The sequence below is a fragment of the Tympanuchus pallidicinctus genome, unplaced genomic scaffold (assembly GCF_026119805.1).
Source record: "Tympanuchus pallidicinctus isolate F22 unplaced genomic scaffold, pur_lepc_1.0 scaffold15, whole genome shotgun sequence".
NCBI classification, from domain to species: Eukaryota; Metazoa; Chordata; class Aves; order Galliformes; family Phasianidae; genus Tympanuchus; species Tympanuchus pallidicinctus.
In genome coordinates this window covers 36,276,685-36,303,493 of record NW_026294669.1, presented here as the reverse complement: position 1 = coordinate 36,303,493, position 26,809 = coordinate 36,276,685, and the positions used below count along the sequence as shown (strand labels likewise).

Sequence of the window (26,809 nt, the reverse complement as noted above, 5' to 3'; positions counted from 1 at the left end):
TCCGCCCGCTCGGCCCGCCTCGGCCCGCCGGCGCGTGCGCGGGGCCGGCCCGCCGCGGAGAGCGGAGGCCATGAACGCCAGCGGTCCGTTCCGCGGCCCTCCCGCCTTCCCGCCGCGCTTCGGCCAGGCCGCCGCGCCGCCCTTCGTCCCCGCGCAACCCTACGGGCCGGGCCGGTCGGCGGGCAACGCGGGCTTCAGCTTCAAGCCGCCCACCGACCTGGGCGGCCTCCCGGCGCCAGGCGACGCGGCGGGCGGGGCCTTCGCGCCGCCGGAGTTCCGCTTCAAGGCGCCCGACGGCCCGGCCGCCTTCACCTTCTCGCCGCCCTTCGGCTTCGCGCCCGAGGCGGCTGGACACGAGCCGCCGGCGCCCGCCGCCGGCTTCTCTTTCTCGCGGCCCGCCCCGCCGCTTGGCCGCCCCGAGGAGGGCGCCGCGCGGCCGCCGTTGAACGCCGCGGAGGAGGCGGGCGAGGCGGTGCCGAAGGGGCTGAAGCGGAAGGAGGAGCGGGAGCGCTCGCCGCGGCGGACGGCGGCGTCGGGCGGGCGGGTGGCTGCGCCGCCGGAGAAACGCGCCGTGCTGCTGAGCCGGCCCCGTGGCGGGGCCCTGTTCGGCCGCACACTGCAGGAGGTGCTGCGCAGCCAGGGCCGCGAGCGCGGGGAGCCCGAGCGGGGCGCGGCCGAGGAGCCGGCGGCCGAGGGCCGGGAGATGCCGCACCCGGCGAGGCTCGGGCCGGCGGACGGCGCTCCCGTCGCTCCGGCGCGCAGAGCGAGGGGCGACGATGGCACGGACGGCCTGAGCGGCGCGGCGCCGGGCGAGCTAACGGCCATCCAGTGCAAAAACGTCCCCGACTACCTCAACGACAGGACGGTGCTGGAGAAGCACTTCGGGCAGTTCGTGAAGGTCCGCCGGGTCATGACGCGCAGGAATAAGAAAACGGCCGTCGTCCACTTCTTTGACCACGTAAGTTTTGGGGGCTGGCGGCGAGGGAGCGGGGGTTAACCTGAGTGCCGCAGCCTGGCGCGGGGCCGGGCTGGATGTTAGGAAGTAACTGTCGTCCGGAAGGGTGGTGGGGCGTTGGAACAGGCGGCCTGGGGAGGTGGTGGAGTCACTGCCCTCGGAGGTGTTCGAGAAGACTGTGATTGAGGCGCCGAGGGTTGTGGTTGGTGTGGCACGGTGGGGCGGGCTGACGGTTGGACTGGATGATCTTAGGAGTCTTTTCCAGCCTTTGTGATTCTGTGATTAGTGCGCAGTTGAACGCCAAATGCGGTAGCATCAAGGGCAACACTATCTTTGCAGGGTGATCTGCTTGTTGGGAACGTTGCTGCTTTGGTGAGGCCTGTAGTCCCGTGTGTTCTGCAGTCTCTTAGAAAAGTAATGTGTTGTGGAACACACCCAGCCCCGTCAGTTGCATGGATGTCTCAGGCAGGAGGCTGTGAAGCACTGGCACAGGTTGACCAAGGAGGTGGTCCATGCCCCATCCCTGGAGACATTCAAGGTCAGGCTTGACTGGGCTCTGAGCACCTGATCGAGCTGTGGGTCTCCCTTTTCATTGTAAGGGAGATGAACTAGATGGCCTTTAAAGGTCCTTTCCAACTGAAATGATTCTAGGCTAAAAGACAGCGCCTAGAGGTCTGAGTGTTGGTACATGTTTCTCCAGCAGAAGCTGTCCTTCCTTGTGCTAACAGCTCTTGAGTTCCGCTTTGTTTTCTTTCAGGCCTCTGCAGCCCTCGCCAAAAAAAAGGCAAAAGAATTGCACAAAGACATAGTGACGTTTTGGCAGAAGAAGAAAACAAGTAAGTCTTGTGTTTCTTGATGTGATGAGCAAGTGATGCGTACAGTGGGTAATGGCACAGATACTGGGGAGAGAGGAGGATATTTTAAAGCATGTAGTTGCATACAGAATTATTTCTCTGCCTTCACAAAATGAGAATAGCTCCCAGGAAGCCTAGGAGCCAGGAAGGGGGCTATCCCCAGCCCTCTGCTTGAGATTCAGGCAAAAGGAGATGCTGGTGTTGGCTATTCATCTCCCCAGGTGAGTATTTGAATTGCCAAGTGCTTCCCTTTAATTTTATGAATCAGAGTTTGTAGCTCTAAGTTCCTGGCTTGAAGATATGTTTCAGAATGAGTGAATGGCTTGCCACAGCTTTGACCAACCCAGGAACTTAGTTTCACAGCAAGAGAGCAGCTGTAGAGTTGTTTTCCTGAGAAGAAATATCTCAAAGCAACAGCTGTAAGGACGCTTTTGTCATGTTATTTTGGCATTAAGGTCTACAGAAACCTGGATGGCAGTATTCTATAGTAACTAATCTGAGAGAGTGTGAGAAATCCAGCTGGCTGAGAATTTGTTCTTTTTCTTTTTGACTTAACTCTTGAAGAGGCATGTCAACCCCAGCCTGAGCTTGGGATGTGTGAATTGTTCAAGTAACTCAGGAGCACTGAAAATGTTGTGACAGTCGTAGTTTTTGTTGGTAAAACAGATTAAATACCAGGTGTTCTGTTTTTTGTGTTTTTGCATCAGTTTGTCACTGAGCAAGGCTGAACCAGGCCACCGGGTATTGAGCTGTGAGTTTTGAGTTATAACCCAAATTCAAAAGAACTAAAATTTGATGCCCAGACTTCATTTACTGGCAATGTGCTGAGTAATTGCATTTACTGCTTAGCAATGTTTTATTCAAGAATGCTTTTCCTTTATGGAACTCTAAAGCTAACCAGAAATTAGTGGGCGTCATTGGTGCAACTTCCCGTGCAGGCTGTCCTATTAGTGTTGTGTGCATCCATGAGGTTGTAAGTGGAATAATATTATCAGAAAATAAAGCCAATTACTCACTACACCGCTGGGGAGTTGAGGCAAAAAGCTGTTGCGAAAATTATTTGCTGAGTACCTGTCCTGATGTTTATATATCACTTTAGGCCCAGCAAAAAGAGAATTTTCATCCAAGGAGAAGAAAGCAAGTGAAGAGGAAGGAAGGCAAAGCAGTGAAGAGCAAAACTACCAGCATTCCCCTCTTCGAAAACCTTTAATAAGATCTTCTGCCAGCGCTGCAATGCCTGGTAGAAGGTATGTACGAGTGTTCTCTAAGAATCTGTCAGGATGGATGGGCAAAAGTGATCAGTGTGTGCTGAGTAGTGATGTTCTTAGCAAGAGAGTGTGCTTCTTCTATCTGCTGGCACATATTCATTTTAAACATGTGGCTTTTTGGCTGAATTGGAGTTACGAATCTCACATTTTGTCAGATGCTTCTGACTGCATATTAAGGCTTTTTATTTCTTCAGTCTTTTTTTTTTTTTTAAAGCGTTTTTGTTTGTTCATTTTTTACAACATAAGAAACAGCTATAACAGTGAGGCATAAGAAAATGGTGAAAAACAGTGCAAAGCTCTCGTAAGGCCAAGCAGTGACTGACTGTGTTGGGTGGTCTTGGTTAAACTGGTTTCTGAAGTGAGTGGTTTCATTCGTTGACAAAAACGGATCTGTGGAATTAGTCCTCTTTTCAGAGAAGCTATGAGTGAGATCATTGTATTTTTGTACTTAGAGAATGGGCTTTATGCAGGAGACCTGCTTTATGCCAGGTGCTGAAGCTGCAGGCTTTTTTTTGTACCTTCTTCTGTAGCACCTTAATGGTTTGCCTAGTTGGACAGTGATTATTTGGTGTGTGTTGTCATGCACTTACAAGCAATATACTTGGTTTTAGCTCTCCAGCAAAGAAGCCTGGTCTTCGAAAGGCTCTGCAGTTTGAAGTAGATCTGTTTGATTCTGGTTCTGAAGGACAGAACTCAGAAGCCATGGGAGCTTCGTTGTCATCTCTGAGTAACCTGGTAGGATTAGTGGCAGAGACATCTGAAGAAAGATACCGTCTTTTGGACCAAAGAGACAAAATCATGCGACAAGGTACTGTTCTTATTCTTGTGTTCTTACCCTTCACACCTTTCTGTTGGGGTAGATTGTTGTATACACTCATTTCTTGTAGAGCAACAAAATCTGTGTGTTTTGTTGCACACATATATTTATGTTTGATGAATAGCAAATTGTTCATCTTTGAATGAATTCCTGAGTATTTTTGAGTGTATTTTGACAGTGTTGTATTGGCACAAAACACTATATTACTAACGGGTAGAAAATTAGCAGGGACAAGGACTTATTTGCCTTCTTTGTTCTGCAGTCCTCATCAGTTACAAGGTCAGTTAAGCCACCCCAAGTAACTGTGCTATCATGCGTACCTGGCTTGTAAAACACAGGGTCACGGTTTTCTTGATCCTGGGGGATGCCACATAGGGCAGTTTTCACCTCTGCAAGTTCTTTCCAAGAAAGCTGACCAAAGGCTAGCAGCATTTCTCTAAAAGAACACTATTAAGTAAAGCTGGTCATTATTTCAGGAAATGTTTGCTTGTTTCACTATTCTAATTTGTAAATTATTTCATCCTATTCCTGTTATTTCAAAGCTGATTTTATTAAGATTTTGTTTTTTAAAATCAGCAAACATTTGTTCTCACTTGGCGTGGAATTGGTGGTGCTTGGTTAGAAGGCAAAACAGGATAGGCTTTTGGGATACAAAGCATCAGGTGTCACTTACAGACTGACATTTTCAGCAAGAGTCTCGATATCCATGGGACAGTATGAGAAGCTTCTCCAGAGGAGCAGTGGGAGCACAGGGATAGGTCCTAGCACAGGGGAACTCCATCCTTGTGTATTTCCAGCTGATCCTGCTCCAACGGGAGGCTGTTTGGGATCCCCTGTGGATCCTGTCACATCAGCTTTTCTGGGAACCCTTACCTTTGTCGGAGTGCTTCTTGACATCCATTCATTGCCCAGTGTTCAGACTGAGGCAGATGCTGCTGTGGGCTGCACATTAAGAAATAGCGTGTCATGAAAACAAAAGGACAGATGCTTAATGTTACACTTTCTTTTTTTTTTTTTTGTTTTTTTTTTTTGTTTTTTTATTTTTAGCTCGAATAAAAAGGACTGATCTTGGAAAAGCAAAAACTATCGTTGGCACTTGTCCAGACATGTGCCCTGAAAAGGAGCGGTATATGAGAGAGACAAGAAACCAGCTTAGTATCTTTGAGTTGCTGCTAGGATCTGACAAGGTATGAGCCGTCTGTAAGCTGGAGTTTGCTGTTCCCACCTCATCCATTCATTTGCTCCTTACATAAAGCTGTCGTTGTTTAGCTGATTACAAGGTTTGTTCTAGTGGTGAATTTTGTGAGCCGTTTCCTTAACCTGTCTTTAGTGGTTGTAAAACAAGAGTGCTAAGTAATTGCTGTTTAACTGGTACAGTAACCTTTTCTGTTTAGTTCCAGACAGCTTTTAGATTTGTAGTTGTGGTAGTGGTGTAGAGGTCCTGAAGGTGATGAGTTAAAGATTGCCAAGTCAGCTGCTGTTGTAAAATAAAATGTATTTGCTGTGGTAGCAGAACCAACATGGGCTGCTGGTGTCAACTCTGGAAACTCAGACTACTCTGCCTTAGTAGTCTGCTCCTTGCTAAAGTAAATTCATGCATGTGATGAAATTCTTCTGAAGGATTAAAAAAGGCCCCATGGTTTTCAGTTCTTTTCTCTGCTTCTTGCAGGTAAATCATGCAGCAGCAATCAAGGAATATAGCAGGTCTTCAGCAGACCAGGAGGAACCTTTGCCACATGAATTGAGACCCTCTGAAGTGTTGAGCATGACCATGGACTATTTAGTGACAAACATTATGGACCAAGGAGAAGGAAACTACCGAGAGTGGTATGACTTTGTCTGGAACAGAACTCGGGGAATAAGAAAGGTAAGCACTAGTGGATGGAAATGTTTGGTGATAGAAAATAGTCACATAACGTTGTAAAACGTGAAGAAGCAGCAGTAGTTGAAAGCTGACACAGAGCACAGTCAAAGTGAGTCTTCTGAAGGTAGCATTAAATGACTACTTTTCAGCTTTAGTTTAAAATGAATTTAATGGTTTGTTAATTGTTCTGGTTAGGATATAACCCAGCAGCATCTCTGCAACCCGCTGATGGTGTCTCTGATTGAGAAGTGCACTCGCTTTCACATCCATTGTGCTCACCACCTGTGTGAAGAGCCCATGTCCTCCTTTGATGCCAAAATCAACAATGAGAACATGACAAAATGCTTACAGAGCTTGAAGGAGATGTATCAGGACCTGGCCAACAAAGGAATTTACTGCAAGAGTGAAGCAGAGTTCAGAGGTTACAGTGTTTTGCTGAATCTCAACAAGGGTGATATTCTCAGGTGGGAATGACAAATATCACTAGGTTTCTCTCTTGCATTTGGGTAGAAATTAGAATTAAGTCCAGGCAAGTTGCACAGGAAATGATGACTTTCTATCTGATTTGCCAAAGCAAAGCTGTAGTATGCTGTTGTAATGTTACTGTAATTTTTGATAGGTCAGTAGAAGTATCTCTTTCTTTTTTTTTTTTTTTTAAAAAAGGAAAGAAAAAGGTAACTATGCAATCTTAACAGCTTTGCCTCCAGTAGGGTCAAGGAAAATACATTTTGTAGACAATGTTATACTCTGCTTTTCAGTTCACCCTCCCAGTTGCCTTCTTTTCTAGAAGTTGAAATGAAGTGCCTAATAAATAACATACTAATTATATGAGTATAATTAAAAAATGAGTGAATACTGCAGCAAATTTAGCTCATACCTATTGGTAACTTGGAATTACAGTTAGGATCCTTAAGTGGGATATACAGCTTCCATTGTGTTACAAGTTGCTGTCCAGCTGGGCTTGTTAATATAGTGCCAAAGGTTTGTCTCTGTTTTTGTCTCCACAGAGAAGTGCAGCAGTTTCATCCAGAGGTTAGAAACTCCCCTGAAGTTAGATTTGCAGTTCAAGCTTTTGCTGCACTAAACAGCAACAACTTTGTGAGGTTTTTCAAATTAGTGCAGGCAGCTTCCTATCTGAATGCCTGTCTCTTACACTGTTATTTCAACCAGGTGAGAAAATGGGTGTATGTGTGCATGTATGTCTGTAGTTAACTTGTAAAGATGTCTGGGTCTTCTGCAAGGAAATAATTTTAGGAAAAAAACACAGTTTTTTTGGACATTTTGTAAGCCTTTTGAAAAACTTACATGAGTTTTCTACCCGGTTATAAAAGGCAAATACTACTTGTGCTTTCAGAAGCCCTTGCGAGCTTTTTTCTCCTGCACAGGACTTGCGAGGGGACATGCTCAAAATGAGCAGCATAGAAGAGAAATGGAAACTGGAAAGCAGGTGCACAGCACTTAAAGCTAAATCTAAATAATTATTTATGTGAATGCTTGATAACATGGAGTGTAAGTTCAAGGAGGGAAGGTTTAGATTGGATATCAGGGAGAAGATCTTAACAGAGAGAGTGGTGAGGTGCTGGAACAGCTGTGCAGAGAGGCTGTGGGTGCCCTATCTCTAGAGGTGTTCAGGGCCAGCTTGGATGGGACCCTGGGCAGCCAGGTCTAGTACCAGAGCTGGAGGTTGGTGGCCCTGCCTGTGGCAGGGGGGATGGAACTCAGTGATCCTTTACATTCATTCTGACCCAGGCCATTCTGTGATTCTATGATAACAAAGTGCTGCTTTGTTTTAAAGATAGTTTTTGTGTTTGGAGGTTACTTAGTAGTTTAAATATATGACTCCTGTTTTTATTGTACCCTCAGATTCGTAAAGATGCGCTCAAGTCTCTCAATATTGCCTACACTGTGAGCACCCAAAGATGTACAGTGTTTCCCTTGGATCACCTGGTCCGTATGCTACTATTCAAAGACTGTGAGGAAGCAACTGATTTTATAAGTTACTATGGCCTGAGTGTATCTGATAAGTAAGTGTAAAGAAGAAGGAGAGTCTTCCCACTCCCTGGAAACGTTCCAGGCCAGGCTGGATGGGGCTTTGAGCAACCTCCCGAGGGAGGCGTCCCTGCCTGTAGCGGGGGTTGGAACTAGATGGTTTTAAAGGTCCCTTCCTGCCCAAACCATTCTGCACTTCTGTGTGTCTGAATGCGTCTGCTCGGGTTAGGCCAATGTTGGGCAGAGAATTTGCATGGATGGGCCGCTCCTGGACTTTGCAGTAAGAAAAACAGGCATACGTGTGTAAGCAAAGTACTGGAATAATGGCTGGCATAAACTGTGCTGTTTGTTCTGCTGTAATTATGAAAAGTTCCTTAATTTCATCTCTCTCCCTGAAGAAATGGGTTTTGTATCCCTGTAATTACTGTGGTTTCCCACTGAAGTGGTGTGGCCTTTATGGTGGTTTTCTTTGTTGTTGTTTTGTGTTTGATTGTTTGGCTTTTTTTTTTTTTAGTTTTGATTTTCTTTTTGGACCCATGCATCACCTTTTTTGATGAAGGGTTTCAAGGACACAAAATTACTTCCAGCTTCTAAGCTGTAAAAGTGGGAAAGACATTTCCTTCAAAAAAGGACTGTGTATTAAGCTTGGTCTCCATTCGGCTCAAGGGACTTCCTCCCTAAAATGAGATCTGGATAACTCAGTCAAAGAAAACTTTTATTTTAGCTTCTTACCTTGCAGTTGTATTTCATGAAGTTATAGCTTTGCAGGAAGTGAGAATACAAATACTCTGAAAAAACTGGCCTTATGATTCATGCAGGGCAGGATGAAACTGAGTAGTACAAACAGGGCTTTAGAAAGAAAGAGAGTATGAGCATGGCAGTTAGTGCTCTATTTTCTATTAATATTTGGCTTGGGAATAGTGAGTGAGTAAAACTGAAGGGTGCCAAGATTAGAAGAAGACTACAGGTTTTAAAATGGCTTCTGTAGATGTTCTGGCATCTGCTGTGTGGAAGGTAGCTGATGTAAATACACAGTTAATAACGGGAGATTTGCCAGAATTGTCCGTGCTGGTGCCTGGAAATGTCAGTGGTCCGTGTCCTCTGCCTGGGTGAAAAGCTGTGGGGGCAGCGCTCTTGCCTTCCCAGCTTTGGTTACAGCCATTGACTGATGTCCAGGCGCTGGGGAGCAATCTTGAGTGCCTTGTATCTGTCTCACTTTGCCCCACTAAGCTGTCCAGGTGGAAATGTGCAGGTTACTGGGACTTGGAGTGTGAACTCTTCTGACTCTGCTTTTTTTCCCCCAGTACTTACGTGGAGCTGAATCGCTCTGCTTTTTTGGAGCCTGATGGATTACCCAAACCTCGTAAATCGCTGTTTGTCAGTCAGAAGCTGACAGTCTCAGTTGGGGAAGTTGTGAACGGCAGGCCACTGCCACCGGTGCCTCACCATGTGCCTGTGTCTAGCTTCAATGGACAGAGCAAATATATTGGTGGAATTGCTGCTGGAGATCAAGCTGGTAGTAACCAAAAATCAAGTATGGAAGCAGCAGGTAAGAGTAAGCATGCATTTTAGGTACTGCTCAGGAGCACTGTTGTTTTGTTTTACAAAGCTGAAATTGTTCATTGCTCATATGAGTTGAAATTGCATGGAAGTTTGGGTGTAATGAAAGTACATTTTGATTTAAAAGTGCTTACATGTGTGTGAAAACTAAGAAAACATCATGATTAATAAATAGAAAACACACTGATGGAAATGAGCTTTGTTTTTACCAGTGTATGTGAAATTGCTATGTATTATTTATTTCAGGTGGCCAGCTTCTCTTTACACCTTTTGTGTAGTTTGTTCCCACTCTGCAAATAATTATTTTCTCTTTCAGGCTGAATTTTTACTTCATTTGTGTTGAAAACACAGATGCTTCTACTTTATAAAATAGGCAGATGGTTAGATGCTAGGTGGCATGTTTTTCCTGAAACTATTATATTGGAGATGTATACACTTGATGTTGGAAGTAATGTGCATTAATATTTGAGTATTTTATAAAACATTCATGTTATAGAAATTGATTTGCTACGTTTATATTCAAGGTAGCAAGTCTCCACTGTGGGTACCTAATGGGACTTACCAGACCAGCTTGCTTTGCAAGATACCAAGCAACAAGAAGAGTTTAGCTTCTATTTGTGACTGAATGGATTTCCTTTATTTTCTCTTTTTCTGCTGACTCACCTGCCAAAGAAGGAAGAGTGGAAAGCAAAGGTGTGGATTTAGATGTCCCAGCAGTAAGAGTCCAAACACCAGCTCATCTTCTGCCCTCACTTTTACCTCGTCCTCTCATGTCAGCGCTGCCTCCTGCACAGACAATTTCCCAATCTGCTGCACAGCCTGATGCTCTTCCTTCAAAGCCTCAGCCAGTGTACACAGACACGGTAAGGAAATCCAAAATTCATATAGTCATAGAATCACCTGGGTTGAAAAGGATCACAGTTTCAACCTGCCTACCACAGGCAGGTTTGCCAACCAGCAGACCAGGCTGCCCAGAGCCACATCCAGCCTGGGCCTTGAATGCCTCCAGGGATGGGGCATCCACAGCCTCCTTTGGCAACCTGTTCCAGTGCATCACCCACCACCCTCTGTGTGAAAGACTTCCTCCTACTATCTTACCTGAACCTCCCCTGTCTCTGTTTAAAACCATTCCCCTTTATCCTATCGCTATCCACCCTCGTTCTGGATATTCCTCCTCCAGTTCATACGCTCCTTTCAAGTACTGGAAGGCCACCATGAGGTCTCCCCGCAGCTTCTCTTCTCCAAGCTAAACAAGCCCAGTTCCCTCAACCTTTCCTCACAGCAGAGCTGCTCCAGCCCTCTCATCATCTCAATGCCTCCTCTGGACCCGCTCCAAGAGCTCCACGTCCTTTCTGTGCTGGGGGCCGAAGGCCTGGACACAGCGCTGCAGATGGGGCCTCATAAGAGCCGAGCAGAGGGGGACGATCACCTCCCTCTCCTGCTGGCCGCCCCTTTTTTAATGCAGCCCAGAACACAGCTGGCCTTCCAGGCTACAGGTGCACACTGCTGCCTCGTGTCCAGCTTCTCGTCCACCAGGACCCCCAAGTCCTTCTCCGCAGGGCTGCTCTCAAGAAGATCTTCCCCCAGTCTGTATCAATACCTGGGATTGCCCCGACCCAGTGGAGCACCTTGCACTTGGCTTTGTTGAACCTCATTTGGTTTTCATGGGCCCACTTCTCCAGCCTGTCCAGGTCCCTCTGGATGGCTTCCCTTCCTTCCAGTGTATCGACTGCACCATCCATCTTGGTGTCATCACAAACTTGCTGAGGATGCACTTGATGCCATCGTCTGTCATTGATGAAGATGTTGAAGAGCACCAGTCCCAAGACCAATCCAAGAGACACCACTGGTGACCAGCCTCCACCCTGACACAGAACCACTGATCACAGCCCTTTGGCTGCGTCCAGCCAACCAATTCCTAATCCATCCAACAGTCCATCCTTCAAATCCTCACCTCTCCAATTTAGAGAGAAGGATGTGGTGAGGGACCATGTCAAAGGCCTTGCAGAAGTCCAGGTAGATGAGATCCACCACTCTTCCTTTGTCCACTGATGCTGTCCTTTTATCATAGAAGTCCACCAGATTGGTCAGGCAAGATATGCCATTGGTGAAGCCATGCTGGATGTCTCAGATCACCTCTTTTGTCTCATATGTGCCTTAACAAAGCTTCTGGGAGGATCTGCTCCATGATCTTCCCAGGCACAGAGGTGAGGCTCACTGGCCTGTAGTTCCCCAGGTCTTCCTTTCTCCCTTTCTTAAAAATGAGAGTAACGTTTCTCTTTTTCCAATCACGAGGGACTTCACCAGACAACCTTGACTTTTCAAATATGATGGAGAATGTCTTGGCAACCACATCAGCCATCTCTTTCAGAACCCTGGGATGGATATCATTCAGCCCCATGGACCTACGTACATTCAGTTTCATGAGGCACTCTTGGACTTGTTCCACTGTTACAGTGGGATGGAATCTGCTCCTCTCACCCACACTGGGTGAGAGTGTGGACCCTGGGCTTCAGGGTCCTGGCAGGCATGGGGAGGAGCCTGACCATCAGTGAAGACCGAGGCAAAGCACTTACTGAGCACCTCGGCTTTTTCCATGTCTGAGGGGCCTGTTCTCCGTCCTCATTTATCAGAGGGGGAATGTTCTCCTTGGCCTTTCTCCTCCTGCTAATGTACCTGAAGAACCCCTTGTTATCTTTCAAATCCCTTGTCAAGTTCATCTCTATCTGTGCATTGTCTTTCCTAATCTTATTTCTACACATGCAGACAACGTCCCTATATTCTTCCCAGGCTACGCAACCCTGCTTCCACTTCCTGTACATTTCCCTCTTTTCCTCCAGTTTAAGCTGCAGGTCCTTGCTCAGCCATGCTGGTTGCCTGCCTCCTCTGCTCAGTTTCTTCTGCTGGGGGATTGAGAGCTCTTGCACTCAATCAATCCATCAGTTATGATGGAGTATTTGGGAAAACTGTGTAAAGTATAATAAAAAGCAACTAAGGTCTTACAGATCACTGTTCAGAACCTTCACATAATTCAGAGGGGACACTGCTTGGTTGCTTTTGTTTCTGGGCTGTTACTGCATGGCTCTTAAAATAAATGTAGAGTTTCTGGGCTGTTGTACTTCATGACCTTAGTTTGGTGTGTAAGTAGAAATAGGGTGATGTGGTTGCTAATTGCAGTCTCATAAACAAGGCTGGCACACCTCACTCCTGATTCAGACCTCACTCCTGATTCACACCTCACTCCCGATTCACGTGTGCACTCAGGCTGTCTTGAGCAGGGCTCCAGCTTGCTTCAACTGCTTCCTCTGCTGTGTTGTAGGATATTGCTGAGGTTGTGGATGGGCTCGTGCACGACGTTGTCAAAGGAGAGTGCAGAGAAGTTGGCAGAGCAGGAGCAGATTATGTGACTGCAGCAATCTGGTAAGGAGTGTTCATTGCTGGTATTTCCGAAGTTTATCATCAAATCCCAGTTTCCCTTAGCAGCAGTGTGTGTGAAGATAATAAAATTAAGTAAGGCAAGGTAAGGTGTGTGGTGAAGGAAATCTCACTGATGCAGTCGAGAGAAAAGCAGACGTTTCTTCATAAATCTCTTGGCTTCACACTAGCTTAGCCTAATGAAAGGCTAACTGTAAACGTCTCTGCTAACCTTCATTTGCATGATTAGCACTGCTGCTGCAGCAAATGTGTTGTGGAAGGAAAGCAAGAAGAGTTAAGTCCAGATCTGGCTGATTCTCTAATTCAAGTAATGCTTCCTCCCAGTGCATTTGATAGGCTCCTGGATGCCCTGGTGGGAAGGAGCATATAGATGTCTGTGGTTCAGTCTCCTGTTCTCAGTGAATTGGTTGTCCATACTAGATCAGATGAGCCCAGATTTGGGCAAAGTCACCCATAACCTTGTCATTAAGTACCAGCGTTAGACCGTGAGATGTAATTGATATTTCCTGGAAAAAAAAAATAAGAGAACCATTTCAGTCCTTAGAGAATAGGTCTAAATCTAAGCAACTGGAGTTTCCTACTTGCCTACTCTGCAGGAACCCAGATGGACTGATGCACAGTGACAAATCCTACAGAGCATTGACTCCAGTCTTTTGTTGTCCCTCTCAGCTGCCTTTCTCAGACATGTGTTACAGTGCCTTGAGCTTTGTCACAGGTGAGCTGTGCTCCTGTGCTGGCCATCACTGTCCCCCAGAAAGCTGCACTTGGGTACCTGCCCTTAATTGGAGTGGGGTATGCAGCTGCAGTCAGGCTGGAAGGCATTTGGAGTGTCTCCCTCTAAATAAAGGTGTAGGGAGGGAAGATGCCTGATGACTTGCACATGTACACACACCATTCTGTCTGTGCTGCTCAGTCCTGGCAGGTGTGGTTAGCTCCCCCTAGCCCTCGATTCACCAGAATGTGCTTTGTTAATCCAGAGCTGAGTTGCCAAAGTGGAAGTGGGCTTAAAAATGATTTGCTGCAGCTATTTCTTGGCAAAGGCTAGCAAATCCACTGCTTTTACCAATCTGAGAAAAAACTTCTGTCCCTAACTAGAAATAAAATACTACTAATAATAATTAAAAATCTGAAATGATTAGCTGAAATGAACATGGTAGAGCCTGAGCAAGCAATAAACTGACTGCTGTACTGTAGTGAGGTGGTCTTTACTGCATTTGCACTTGGTTATTTTTCTTTATTTAGAGAAAGAAAATACGAAAATTGAGATTTATTCTGACTATTTCATATTGTTTATTCGTAATAAAGTTAAAACTAAGTCAAAATCTGAGTCTGTATGGGGTATTTTCAATCTTTTCCTGTACTGAGATATCTTCATCTTAATGGAAAGTGAAATCTGCATGTGACAAGTTTTTTTTGTTTGTTGTTTTGCTTGGCAGTGGGTAGAGGTTACAGAAGTACTGGGTCTTGGTTTTAGCTGAGTTGGAGTTGACTTTGCCTTCAGAGTGTCTGATATCATGCTCTATTCTGGCCTTAGGAGAAAAAACAATGTTGATAACACAGCAATGTTTTAGTTATTGCTGAGCAGTGCTGTGCAGAACCAAGGACATCTCACGTTCTCAGCTTCTTTACTGTTTTACCAGCAAGTGGGCTGGAGTGGGGGTGGGTGCAAAATCAGCTGGGAGAGGATGGAACCAGGACAGCTGACCCCAGCAGACCAACGAGATGGTCAGTACTGCCTCATGTCGTGCTCAGCCTTAAAGCTGGGGTTGAGAAAGAAGGTGGGGTATTTTTTGGCTTTCCAGTTGGCTATGAGGAGAGTGGCTGAGCACTGGTCTGCCTATGGGAGGTGGTGAGTGTTCTTGGTTGTGTTTTCTGTTTTTTTTTTTTTTTTTCCATTTAGCAAGTGAAACTGTCTTCAACTCCATTCCACCAGTGTTTTTGGTTATGTTGTCCTCCCCCGTGCCCTACTGCAGGGGGGGGCGTGAACAAGTGATGCTTGGCTGGTGGCTGAGGGCATGGGGTGTGATGCCCTCTCTTTGAGGTTTTGACTGAAAACTTGCTTTAAAAAGAGAATTCTATTTCCACACAGCACCTCAGAGGCCACCATGAAGGAATTGGTGGCTGAAGTGATGGAGGAAGTCCTCCGACAAGTGGCTGTAACCACGTTCAATGCGGAAAGGGAGCGTGTGAAGGAGGAAAGGCGCAGAGTGGAGGAAGAGAGGTGAGCTGTTGCTTTTGCCATCTGGCAGGGTGGGCTGCATCCCCTCTTAGGTACTGTAAGGACAGCAGGTACCAACCTAAGTGTTCATGCGTTTGCCCAGGCCTTGTGTCTCTGTCAGCTGTTGGTGCTGCTCAGTTTGTGTCATTCGGAGCTGCCCTGGGATCACTCAGGCTGTCGCTTCCCTGTTCTTGGGAATAGTGTGATCTGCTGGTTAGTATTTTGTTGACCTCCTGGAGCCACTGTGAAAATCATAGATGGGATTGTTTGGGAACTTCTAATCAGCTGGAGCTTCCAGAGAGGGAGGTGCTTCCTGGCCCTGCTGTACACGAGTTTTTTTCTTTTGAGGGAACTACTTGTATGTAGCTTACTGAGTAAGAAGTAGCCTAAATGTTACTTGTAATTAATGAGACTTGGTTATGTGCAAGCTAATTCTCTCTTTTTTTTTTTTTTTTTTTTTTTTGTTTTGTTTTGTTTTGTTTTGTTTTGTTTTTTTTGAGAAAAAGCAGTGAGCTAACTGTGGGTTATAGGTAGCACATAGGTTACCAAGTGTCAGGCTTGCTTATGTAAATCTGTACTCTGTCCTTCTAGGCAGAGGCAGGAAAGAGAGCAGTTAATAAAGCAGTTGAGTCAGTTGGTGAGTATAGAGCTAATGGAAGAAGTAATAAACGAGACTGTTCAAGAAGCTTCAGCCAATGAATTAAAGTAAGTATAACATTCTCTATGCTATACTTTGCTGTAGGTGCTTTATAAAAGGCAATAGTTCATCAGGAAATGCTGTGCTCCTTGCTTGGCTTTCTCTAAGCTCCTCTTCCATTAAGTTAATTTAAAGAGAGGGCAAGTGTACTTGACTGTGCAGAATGATACCAGATTGCCTTTGCAGTAGCAGTCCTCCAGGGTGGAGGTTGTAGCCTTTCTTGTGAACACGGCTGCCTTGTGTGCTTACTTTCACTAGAACTTCTTTACAGCTCAGCTGTGGATTTTCCTCTTGTAGGCTCTTCTTTGGAAGTCTGTGATCAGTGTAAAATATGAATGACTTTGGATTTGACTGCAGGCCTTATTTAAAATTGCTCAGTGTACAAAGGTGGAAAATCCCTCCTCTTTGCTAGCTGCGTTTGTGATCTTGCCCATTTGTGTCTTGGCTAGTTGTTTTAGTACCTTCTCTGGCCTTTGCCTCACTAAAAGTTTTGTTTTGCATTAGATGTGCCTTAGAAAGAGACCAGCAAGCCCGCATTGCCAGGTGCTCGGAAGAAGTCTGTGGTCATGTCATGGATCTCTTCTTGGAGGATGAGATTTTCCAGATTGCAAAAGAAACCATTCAGGAGCTCCAGTGTTTCTGTAAATATTTGCAGAGGTGAGTTGCCTCTCAGTGTGCCTATCCTGTGACAGAAATACTTCTCTCAGGAGCATGGACAAGGACTGGCTAATAGGGCTTAAAAAGCAACTGTCAGGCTTTTTCAGGTGGCTTCTGCTATCTAGTTGGCTCCACAGTAAAGGTAGGCTTATTTCCTAATTACCAGTCTCTAATGTTGCTCAGTTATGTATAGGGAGGGGAACACACCTTCTTAGGGTCAAGTAATGATCTTGGCATGAAGATGCAGTTTCATTAATTCTAGAAATGTGTTATAATTTCCCTTTGGATTCTCTGTATTGGGTGCTTGTTTCTGGGTGTATGCTAAATGCCCAGTAGTTCCTGTGTTGCTCCAAGGCAGAGACTCATTTCTTCCTGTGCTGTGCTACCTTGTACTGCCAGGTGGAGGTGCATTTCAGGTGGTGTTTTTTTTACCAGAGAGAAAGCAGCAGGCTGTTTTCTTTTCTGAGGAACACCTTCCCTTGCAGAGTTCTTCCTGTCCTGAAATTAAGTTTGGTGTCTCTTCAGGACTGATAGCAGGCATAGCAAAGAGTAAGGAAGAGCTTAAAGCTATCTGGGGGGTGATGAAAATACATGTAGCAGTCAAGATGACTGGGTGATTGGGAGTATTGTTATATGTCCCGAAAATACCTGTAAAAACAACTCTTTAAAAACAGAGTAAGAAAGAGGCCTTTTTTCTTTTTTTTTTTTTTTTTTTTTTTAAATTTTAGTGGATGTCGGTGTTTCCAGCAACCTCTTGAGTGTTAAAGAAACTGTAACTGATCATATGTTTAAAAAACAAAAAAAGAAACCCAAAAAGCCAACAAAACCTTTTATATGTGCTAGGAATGAACATGCTGAAAATGGAGAAGGAAAGTTGCAGTTGAACTTTCATGTGGGGAGTTCTTGGGTTACAGTTTGGATAGCTAAGCAAGGATGAGATGGAAGAGAGGCAGTCCTGCTTTCATTCTGTGATCTGTCTGACCACTGAAAGCGTGGCTTCCTCAGAAGAAAGCTCCTGTCTCCTTTCATTGTTGTGCTTTTTCCTTTTTTTTTTTTTTAATGAAGCACAAAGCAGGCTGTTTATGATGCTGAACACGTATGGTTGGCAGGTCTCAGCCAGTGCTGAGCTGTGAGTCCACCGCTCTGTGCAATTGCACCACCTCCACTGGGCAGACTCAGACTGATAGCCTGATCCAATCTGAAGAGCAAAGAGAAGAGCCCTGTTGGACTGCAGAAGATTTAATTAACAGGACCTTATTTACTCTCTTCTGAAGGTGGAGGGAGGCAGTGGCAGCTCGAACAAAGCTGAAACGTCAAATGAGGGCATTTCCAGCTGCTCCGTGCTGCATGGATCCGAAAAATAAACTGAAAGCCCTGTCACCCAGTGCTGAGTGGCCTATAACCATGGAGAACTTATGCAAGAGGATTGTGAACATGGGGAATGGAGGAAAGCTGGGAGTCTCTTGCACGAGGTAAGGATATTTATGACAGCAGATGGCAATCTGAGTTTTGAAAGCAAATTATCTGCTTCCATTGTGAAAGATAATTGTTTTGCAGTAAAGACTGAAACCTAATTAAATCATTCTTCCACTAACTGCAACTTTCTAAAGCTTCTGTAGTATTTCTCAGGTCGTAATATTCTCAAACTATACCTAAAATTCCTGTATTATACAAAAAAAATTGCAACCCAGGGTCTTTTGTTTTCAGATTGAATTGGCTGAGAAACAAGACAGCACATGAAATCAAAGTTCAGCACTTCTATCAGCAGTTGTTGAGGTTTGTTGGCATTTGATCTTTATTTTCTTTCTACAAAATGTGCAACAAATGCCGTAGAACTTGGGAGTGTCATTGCAGAATGGTAAACCATGCTTCAGTGTTCACTTGCAGCCTTGATTCTGTAACTATATTTCAGAAGAGAGAACTGAATAGTAAACTCTTGAAAGTGTTGGGCTCTCTGGACCCATTGCTGTGAGTGTAACCTGAAGAATCTGTGATGTGTGTGTAGACACTTTTTAACAATTATTATTGTTTGCTTATTTATTTACTCCTCCTGCTGGGGGGGATCTGGGCAATGTTAGAAGAGTATGAGCCATAAAGAGGAGTGCAAGGCATTATGAGCCTGGCTCATGGCACAAAGGAATTGATGTTTTTGATGTGCATCAAGGCATTTGTTTTCTTACAACTTGTAACTCGTTCTAGACAAGAAAAGCAGCCTTGAGGGTTTTTTTTTTTTTTTTTTTTTTTTTTTTTTTTTTTACCAGTTCTGTCTCTCTTTAAGTGATTTAGCATGGACTCCTCTGGATCTCGCTTCATTGATCGCTGAGCATATTCCAATTAAACAAGATCAGGTTTTTTGGAAGGTCCTGTTGGTTTTGCCAAATGATGATGACTATGCAGAGGATGACCCCAACAGGTAAGCATTGATTCCGTGGTCTCTTTTTCAAGCATAGTGATGGAATGAAGTAAGGGTAGCACTATGCTGTTCCTGATGTCTGCTTTTCTCCTGCCATATCAAACTTCCATTTTTTTTTCTTTCCTTCCAAGTAAAATAAAAATAAAGTTAGAATTAACTGCGGTGGTCTGTATCTTCTCCTGCTATTGTTCATTGAATTGCTTTTCCTCACACTGAAAACAGAAAACCTTTAGTTAGGTAATGGAGAATTTCAGGACATCTGATGGACAATCTCTATCTTAGTTAAGTCGATGCTTAACAAGACTTACAGTGCCACTTAAAAATAAATAAAATGAAAGCACTTCTTGTTGTTTGCTAGGATATTGACAGAGTGGTTGAAGGCCAAGTTCATGAAAGACAGAACCTGGAAGAAAACTGCTTCATGTGAAGAAGTTAGAATTCAAACACTGACATTGTTTAATTCTTCTGGCGTACAAGGGAGCAGAAACATCAAAGTCAGCGTGTGTGTTAAGGTAAGGGAGGGCAGTCTTGTGACACCCGGCAGGCCATGACATGCACAGTCTTTTTCAGTGAATGTCACGAGGAAGGTTTTCACACTGTGTCCTGTCTGATGGAGAGAGGTGCCACTGGGGGAGGTTGGTTTTTTTGAAAGGACTAGAGAAAAAAGCGTGGATTTATTTTCTTGTTTCCAGTCCATTGAATAAATGCCTACCTGTATATAGTTTAGCAGTCAGTCCTCAATCCTACCAATTTCTGATGCTGGATCAAGTGCTGTGGTGCACTTCTATGTTCACCTGCATTTATTGGAGACTTCGTTCTTATAATTCATTGTCTGAGTTTTGTAGAGCTCCTGGTAATGAATGTCACAGCTGAATGCTGGTGAAAACGAGCTGCAGTTTTCATTTTTCTGTTCAGAAAATTGCTCTTTGGCTGCTGTACTGTTGTCATCTTTGTTACTTGTGTAGGTGGTACATGGTGTGCTCTCTGACTGTGAGCTTGATGCATCCAGCACACAAAAAGACTTACTTGGGACCAGTGGTCTCATTCTCCTCCTGCCCCCTCGAGTTAGAAGTGAAGATGTGGCAGAAGAAGATGTTTATTGGCTTTCAGCTTTGCTGCAGTTGAAACAGTTACTTCAGGCCAAACCATTCCAGCCAACAGTTCCACTTCTGGTTCTAGTCCCCACTCAGGAAGAGGAGGCCACAGCGAAAGAAGTTGAAGAAGGTATACGGTTGTTTTTGGCTTGTAAATGATGTGAATGCTGAGGGGTCTCAGGTCTACGCAGACTCAGATACGCAGCCTAGTAAAAGAGGTGAAGTACAGGAACACTTCAGTGCTTTGGTGGAAATCCAGATGCATTTACACTTGATCAGTATGGAAATGGGCGAACTCTTCTTTATTTTCAGCTTTCCTTTGCAGTCAGTATTTGATCCTGAGAGTCAAGGGGAGGGATGGAGAGGGAAACCACGCAGTGAATGTATGCGGATTGTGAGACTGGGTCAGAGCAGGGGGTGGCCATCTGTTGTCTGTCACTGTATATGAGTTGCTTTTTATTTTTTATCTTTTGTTTTTATTTGCTTAGGTTTAATGCTCCAGGATTTGATTTCAGCCCAGCTTATTTCAGACTACATCATTGTTGAGCTACCGGGTTCTATCAATGACTTAGAAGGCACCAGAAGGGTAAGAACCCTTGCTTGGCTAATTGTTAACCTTTCTTCATTATTAATGCAGTGTAAGGAGCAATCATTACATTTTCTGTAGCTTGAATTGCAGCAGGCTTCTGTAATGGAATATTTTTTCCTGTTAAATTTTCTTTATTGTAGTTTTTGATTGAAAGTCTTTTAGCAGTTTCTTTCATGTACCTGAATTTGCTGGAATCAGGTGCTTGTTAACAGCTGTTCCAATGAAGGGCAGAACTAGCCTAAAACTTCTTCCATTATTGGTGACTGCATTCCTTTAACTGACCAAGATTGGCATTTGCTTCACAGATGATGTTTGTTCTTTCTAATAATGAAAATTGCACAAACTGAAGTACCTGGTGCGTGCAAATCCATTCTTATGTGCCCTGCCTGGTTTGATTAGTGGGGCTGCAGGTGCAGGGTAAGAGAAGAGTGCTAGTGGTGGGTAAGCCTCTTCACCTCATGCTCCCAGTTCTAAAATGCAAAGGTCACTTTGTAGCACTCCTGGCTGATAGGAGGTCACACTTTCTTGTGTCATCTTCAGTGGTGGGTTGAAGGAGGCCTCATGGAAGGAGGGATTGTACAGTACTCTCTGAGACAGCCTCTCCTCATCCTTCAGTTTGACTTGTGCTTGCAAATAATGGCCTGGAGACTGATTAAAAACAATCTACTTGAATGCTATATAGTATCTTATGTAGTGTTCTATCAAACATAAGATTGCAGGGTTGAATCCTCAGTGTCCCTGTGGAGTGCAGTTTCCAACCGCCTGTGCTTTGTGTGTCTTAGATCTCTGCAGCTGTGAGCTGGTTGGTTTCCCAGTGCCCAAACTCCCTTGAGCTCTGCAGTCAGACCCTTCGGGAGTACATCGAGGATGGCATCGATGGCGAATTCGGCAGGCGCTTCTACCATGACTGGAAGGAGAGACGCTTAGCTGGCCTGCCATCTCAGGAGCCTGGGGTCATCATAGAGCTGTACAACAGTGTGCTCCAGTTTCTGTCAGAGGTGGCATCCTCAGAGCATCTTTGTGACTTGTCTTGGCCTGTTACTGAGTTTTCAGAGCCCGGGGGTAACAAGCTGTTGCCCCACATGGATTGGAACGTGCCTGATCACCTAGCTTGGCTAAAAAAGGCTGTGCTGTCCTTTCAGATCCCCTACCTAGATCTGCCTCCATTAGGTGGTACGTACTTATGTAGCAACATCCTCTTAGCTGCTCATTCCTTCTCTGTTGTGCCTGCTCTGTGCTGAGCTGTCAACTTATGTCAACTGATTCTCTCACAGATTCTTGCAGTCTGCTTTGGTATTTGTTGTTGTTGTTACTGTTGTTTTTTTTTTTCCCTCCTTTAGCTCCTTGGCGTCCTGTTTGCCGAATGATTTTTCAGTATGCATCTCAGATTGCCAGTTCTTCCCATACTCAACCACTGATCCAGTCTCAAGTGGAGAATCTATTGAGAAAAACATACCAGAGGTGGAAAAATGGGCCGTTGGGGAACACTGGTGATGGACCTTCTGTTGATGAGATCCCTTGGGATGATATCCTGGCAACGTGCATTGATCATAAGCTGAGAGACTGGAAACCACCCAAACTGCCTGTTGCACCAGGTATTGTGTGTCTTACAGCAAGGATGACACTTCCTGCACAACTGTGTTTATTAACTTAACAGTGGTGTCTTTATGCAGGGAGTAGCAAGGAGGGAGCGCTGGTCTTGATCTTTACACTGCAGAATGGCACTGTGCTCTACACACTGTTCTGTAGTGTGGAGTATGTATTTATTGTTGATAATCACTTGAGCTTGTGATTAGAATGTTTGTTTCTACGTGGGAACATATAATAAGTCCTTCAAGTCCTGTTCTCCCACTGGGAGAGGATGTTTAAATTGCCTTTACAAGCCACATCAGCTCAGGTCACCTGAGATGGAAGACTGCTGCTCGTAATGAGCACTATGATGGGTTAATGAAGTTAGTACCTCATATTCTGCTTACGTAAAATGTAAAGTGTACGCGGTTACTTCTGTGCCCTGTTTGGCTTAATTCTAGGCAGTCTGCTTTGAAATGGCTCTTTTCCTTGCTGAACACTGAGTTTAGATGCACAAGAATTTTATAAATGAAGATACAGGAGTATTTTTTTTTTTTTTAAGTCATTCTCAGTAATGTGGTGTGTTGAACAGTAAATCACTCAAAACAAGCCCCTTTCTGCATGCAGAGCACAGTGAGAGGTAACTTGAAAGGTATGATGCTGTTTTCCCTCAAATATTTTTAATATTGAACTTTTCAGGGAAAAATCTGTACTGATAATAAACAGTAGTTTGGGGTTTGTTTGCAGAGGCAGTAAGTGAAGATGGCCAGATTCGTGTGTATTACTTCAAGGAACATTTAAAGAACTTCACGCTCCCTTTTTCATGGGAACAGGCCAGCCTACGCACACAGGAGGAGATCCGGCAGGGCCACAAGAGGTGAGGGAGCTGCTGGCACTGCCTGTGCAAGCCTACTTGAAAAGCATTCGGTTGCCTCTTATGCAACCAGAGCTGTTTAATGAACTCCAATGAGGTTACTTAGGGCCTCTGACAAAGCTGCATAGTGCCATGGTGCCGAGAACCAGCACTGACATTTTCTCAGTGTTCTTTTGTACGTCTTCCCAAAGGGATGTACAAGGGATTTGTTGGAAATTAGACTGTAATTAGATGTGATTTTTAGGGTGGCTTCTCTTGAAGAAATGGGGTTGCTTGGAGCAGCTGCTCAAAGTGTTGTAACTGAAGTTCTGCCAAAGAAATCACTGCTGTGGCTTTGGAATTAAACTTGTCCACTAGGTAGATGAAGCATGGAACTAAAATGGGGTGAGGTGTAAGGGAAGACCATAGGGATAAAAATAATTAGCACCCCGTTTATTTGGTAGTGCCTTATTCTTTGCCTTTTGTTGTGGCCAGGACCTGTTAAACGGTTTGCAAATTCACTTTGTTTGACAATTGCATATTAACTTTGCAGTGTTTTGAGTTTAAAAAGAGAACTTGTGCTTGAGTTTTGGGGTAAGAGATTTGAGAGCTCTCAAGAGCCTAGCTTGCTTCTCTATGCCCATGCAGATTGGGTGGCTATATTTCATTGGACTGAATCCCAACCCTCTGTCAATTTCTGTCAAGTCCTGCTTCCCAGTGGTGGTTTGTTAGACTGGGGTAAAAGGAGATCATGTTTTCTAACAGTCACTTACTTCCTGGAATTTCTGTGCTAGTAGGGAAGAATCAACAAACTCATAACATTTTTTTGTATTTTCTTTCCTCCCATTCCAGGTCAAGGGTAAAATCTCCTGTCTCTTTCAAGAAACCCTGTAGGGTCTCCATGTCAGATCAGTATGGTGCTGGTGTAAGCATTCTGTCAGGGCAAGGAAGGAACATTTCCAGTGCAGATGAACTCACAGCTTCAGCCCAGGACCTCCCAGAGCGCCTGTTAACCCAATTAAAACTGGAGCAAATGGAAAGCAGGAGGTGAGTTACAAGAGCACCATCCTATCCTTGCTGTTCCCATCCAGGGTTGTTAGACCCAATGGGGTCTGTTAAGTTCACCATGGGAATGTTGGTTTGGTGCTAGTAGCAATGCAGATCTCAAAGTCAAAGAACTGAAGTTCTTGAGATTGGCTCTCTCTTTTCTCCTTTCTCCATCAGTTGGAAGTCTTCAGTTTGTTCAGGTTGTTTCTGGGCCACGTCTTTCAGCAGTGTATTTTTGTAATAGCAGTGGGTGCTGTCTGCTGGAAATGACTGCTGACTTTGGTTCTTTCTTTCAGACACCTCTGAATTCCCAATTAATGTCTTACCCACTGGTTACAAGAACAAAACCAGGCTGCAGTCTGACTGGTGTTCTTGTCCTTTCTTTTCAGGTTTGAAGAACAGTTGCACCAATATCTAGCTGAGGATATTGAGCCCCTTGGTGACCTTGTGGGCTTTCCTCTCTACCTTCCCCAGTCCCTGATCTCCACTCCAACTCTTGCTGGTCCATTGATCAAGAGTCCCATGTCATCTGTTCAAGAGGTAAGACATGGTGGTACTGAAAACTGGCTCTGAAGAGTATTGTGTTGGTGCCAAACCAGCTGTAATCACAGAAGTTCAGTGGCTGCAACCTTACTGTGCAGTTTTGCATAGGTTTGGGAAATGAAGAATTGAAAAACTGTGCCCTAGTGTACAAACTTCCCAGGGAGGCTCATACTTTCTGTAGACCTGAAATGCTGTTAGAATATATGATGAACTGTTGTCTGCTGCTGGCAGTCGTAATAGTATCCCTTGTAGTGTTGCACACAGGGAGTCGTGGTGGTGGCTGAGGCTACACCTTTGGCTTTGGGATGGACCCAGGAACGCTGGTTCCAGAAATAGCAGAACACACTATTTTAACCAGATCTCCTTGGGGGTTGGAGGTGGCCTCCTTTGTTGTTCTGAAAAGTGGGAGGTCAGTGAACAGAAAGGTCCCATGTTAATGCTAGATAATGCTTTTTTCTCAGTCTCATCTCTCTTTTCCTTCTGACCAGGATGGGAGTGAAGCAAGACTTGAGCTGTCAATGGATGACCGAAGACCTGCGCTGTCGGACAGACTGAAGCATTTGCAAAGACTCCTCAGAGCAAACAGGGAGGGTGAAGTTGCTTCTGAGCTTCACCTCTCTGCCCTGATGGACATGGTGGATATTTGAGCAGAAATAAAGCACAGGTGTGGATCAAGAGGCTTGGTGAAGAAATCTAGGTCTGGGTGATTCAAAAGAGGAGCTTCTGGGGCATGTTGCAGAAAAAGCAAGTGCCCTGGGAGAAAAGCAAAGCAGACATTGGGTCTGGACAGCTCTTGTGTGGCTGCCTTGCAGAGATGATGTGCTGGAGCTCACTGTGTTCCTTTGGCTCTGTGCTGAGATTTGGCTGGCCTGGGAACTCCTTTGAAGCTGTCCTGTTTCATGGATGTGGAGACTAGTTGAGTGCTGCTGTAGGAAGCCTTAAATTGATGTGCTGTAGCTTTTCTTCCTACCAACTCTCATGTTGACTGCCTTGGTTTGTGCAGAGTTCTGCTGATGCTCTCCTTGCACCCAGTTTTATCTCCCCTGCCTCTGAAGCTTTGTACCATGCTAAGGAACGCTGTTGCAGAGCCAGTATTTTTTGTTACAACTAGAAGTCAATTTCTATAGGAATAGAAATGCGGATAAGGATACTGCTGCTGGGAGGAGTTAGAGAATCGCTCTGTGGGCAGCATGTGAGTAAATATAACATCACCAGGAGAAAGTATTCACATAGTAAGGACCCTTGGAAGCATCAGAAGGATTGGTCTCCACAGACACGGTCCTTAGGATACAGCCCCAGCTCCCTGCTTCTTGATGCAGACGCTACCTTGCAGCAGCACCTTGGTTTGATATGTTTTTTTTCTTTTTTTTTTTTTTTTCTGCTTAGAAGTGTGTACAGTACCCATTATCAGGTAATGTTACAACACTTTGCTGTATTTTATTTTATTGAAGTGCTCTATGCAAATTCAGATGGATTTTTGGGCTGCTGGGCCCATGTTTTGTTATGTTGAATACATACAGCATTAAAACAAACCTATTACTCTACAGTGTAATTGTCATGCTGGAAAAGCAGGATATTTTCTTCAGCAAACAGCTGTGGAAGAAAGATTTGCCTTTTTTTTGGCAGAGCAGACTACCTACATTCTCCAGTTTCTAGAAAGCTGTGGCTTTGAAAATTGAAGACCTCTTGTTTAAAATTTAATATTGGTTACTTGTAAGTAGTGAGAAGATGTAGTCCTGGAGTACTGCAGCCATGAACAAGTAACCTTTCTCTTTTTTTAGTTAAAACAGCAGCAGATGATGCTTCTTGGACAGTCCTGCCTCGTGAAATGCAATTATTGCTGCTTGGGCAGTAAACGTTTGTCAGCCAGTCAGAGATCATTGGCCAGATTTGCTTCTAATTTTGTTTGGAATTCAGTTCAAATCTGTCACCTGCCTTCCAAAATTAATTTTAAATATATTAGTTTTTCCGTGGTTTCCTCTCAAACATGGAATAGCAATAGTGACTTAAACTGAAGCACTTGTGCTTTGAGCTGTTCATACTCAGCGTTCTGTTGAGCTGAGCTTTGTGACCGTGCATCAGCCTGCTGAGTTACAGAGAGCCGTGCTGCGCTCTGTGCCTGCTGCTCCTGGGAATCTGTTAAGCCGGAATTCAACTGCTACAACGGCTGTTTCACACCGTCTTCATTGTTTCATGTAAATGTTTTTTTTGTATCTAATAAATATTTTTGTTGGTGGAATTTGTTCCTGTGTTGCTGATCAAAAGGTCTGTCCATAAATAAGACTATTTCAATGTGGTGCTAACTAAGCACACAAAGTAGCCTGGGGGAACTTGGGGTGCTTTACAGAGAGCATGGCCAGCAGGTCGAGGGAGGTGATCCTCCTCTC

General features: G+C 44.8%; 1 protein-coding gene across 1 annotated transcript; it reads left to right on the top strand.

Moving 5' to 3' along the window:
• The first annotated feature begins 51 nt into the window (after nucleotides 1–51).
• Nucleotides 52–26,661, top strand: MCM3AP (minichromosome maintenance complex component 3 associated protein). Its single transcript, XM_052674526.1, has 27 exons — nucleotides 52–958; nucleotides 1,713–1,791; nucleotides 2,909–3,056; nucleotides 3,689–3,885; nucleotides 4,942–5,081; nucleotides 5,564–5,761; nucleotides 5,954–6,222; nucleotides 6,766–6,928; nucleotides 7,622–7,782; nucleotides 9,052–9,296; nucleotides 9,980–10,170; nucleotides 12,627–12,727; nucleotides 14,832–14,963; nucleotides 15,552–15,665; nucleotides 16,162–16,314; nucleotides 17,589–17,786; nucleotides 18,022–18,090; nucleotides 18,593–18,727; nucleotides 19,086–19,239; nucleotides 19,693–19,951; nucleotides 20,310–20,407; nucleotides 21,193–21,583; nucleotides 21,751–22,005; nucleotides 22,727–22,856; nucleotides 23,685–23,879; nucleotides 24,269–24,419; nucleotides 24,911–26,661. Exons 1-27 carry the CDS (start codon nucleotides 71–73, stop codon nucleotides 25,067–25,069), a joined length of 5,373 nt encoding a protein of 1,790 aa, XP_052530486.1. The 5' UTR covers nucleotides 52–70; the 3' UTR covers nucleotides 25,070–26,661.
• Nucleotides 26,662–26,809: the final 148 nt, after the last annotated feature.

Bases quoted from the DNA above. Each gene is read 5' to 3' on its own strand.
- MCM3AP (XM_052674526.1), top strand. From the start codon at position 71: ATGAACGCCAGCGGTCCGTTCCGCGGCCCTCCCGCCTTCCCGCCGCGC. The intron at 12,728-14,831 runs GTAAGGAGTGTT...ATTTCCACACAG, and splicing joins TATGTGACTGCAGCAATCTG to CACCTCAGAGGCCACCATGA. The intron at 17,787-18,021 runs GTAAGGATATTT...TTTTGTTTTCAG, and splicing joins CTGGGAGTCTCTTGCACGAG to ATTGAATTGGCTGAGAAACA.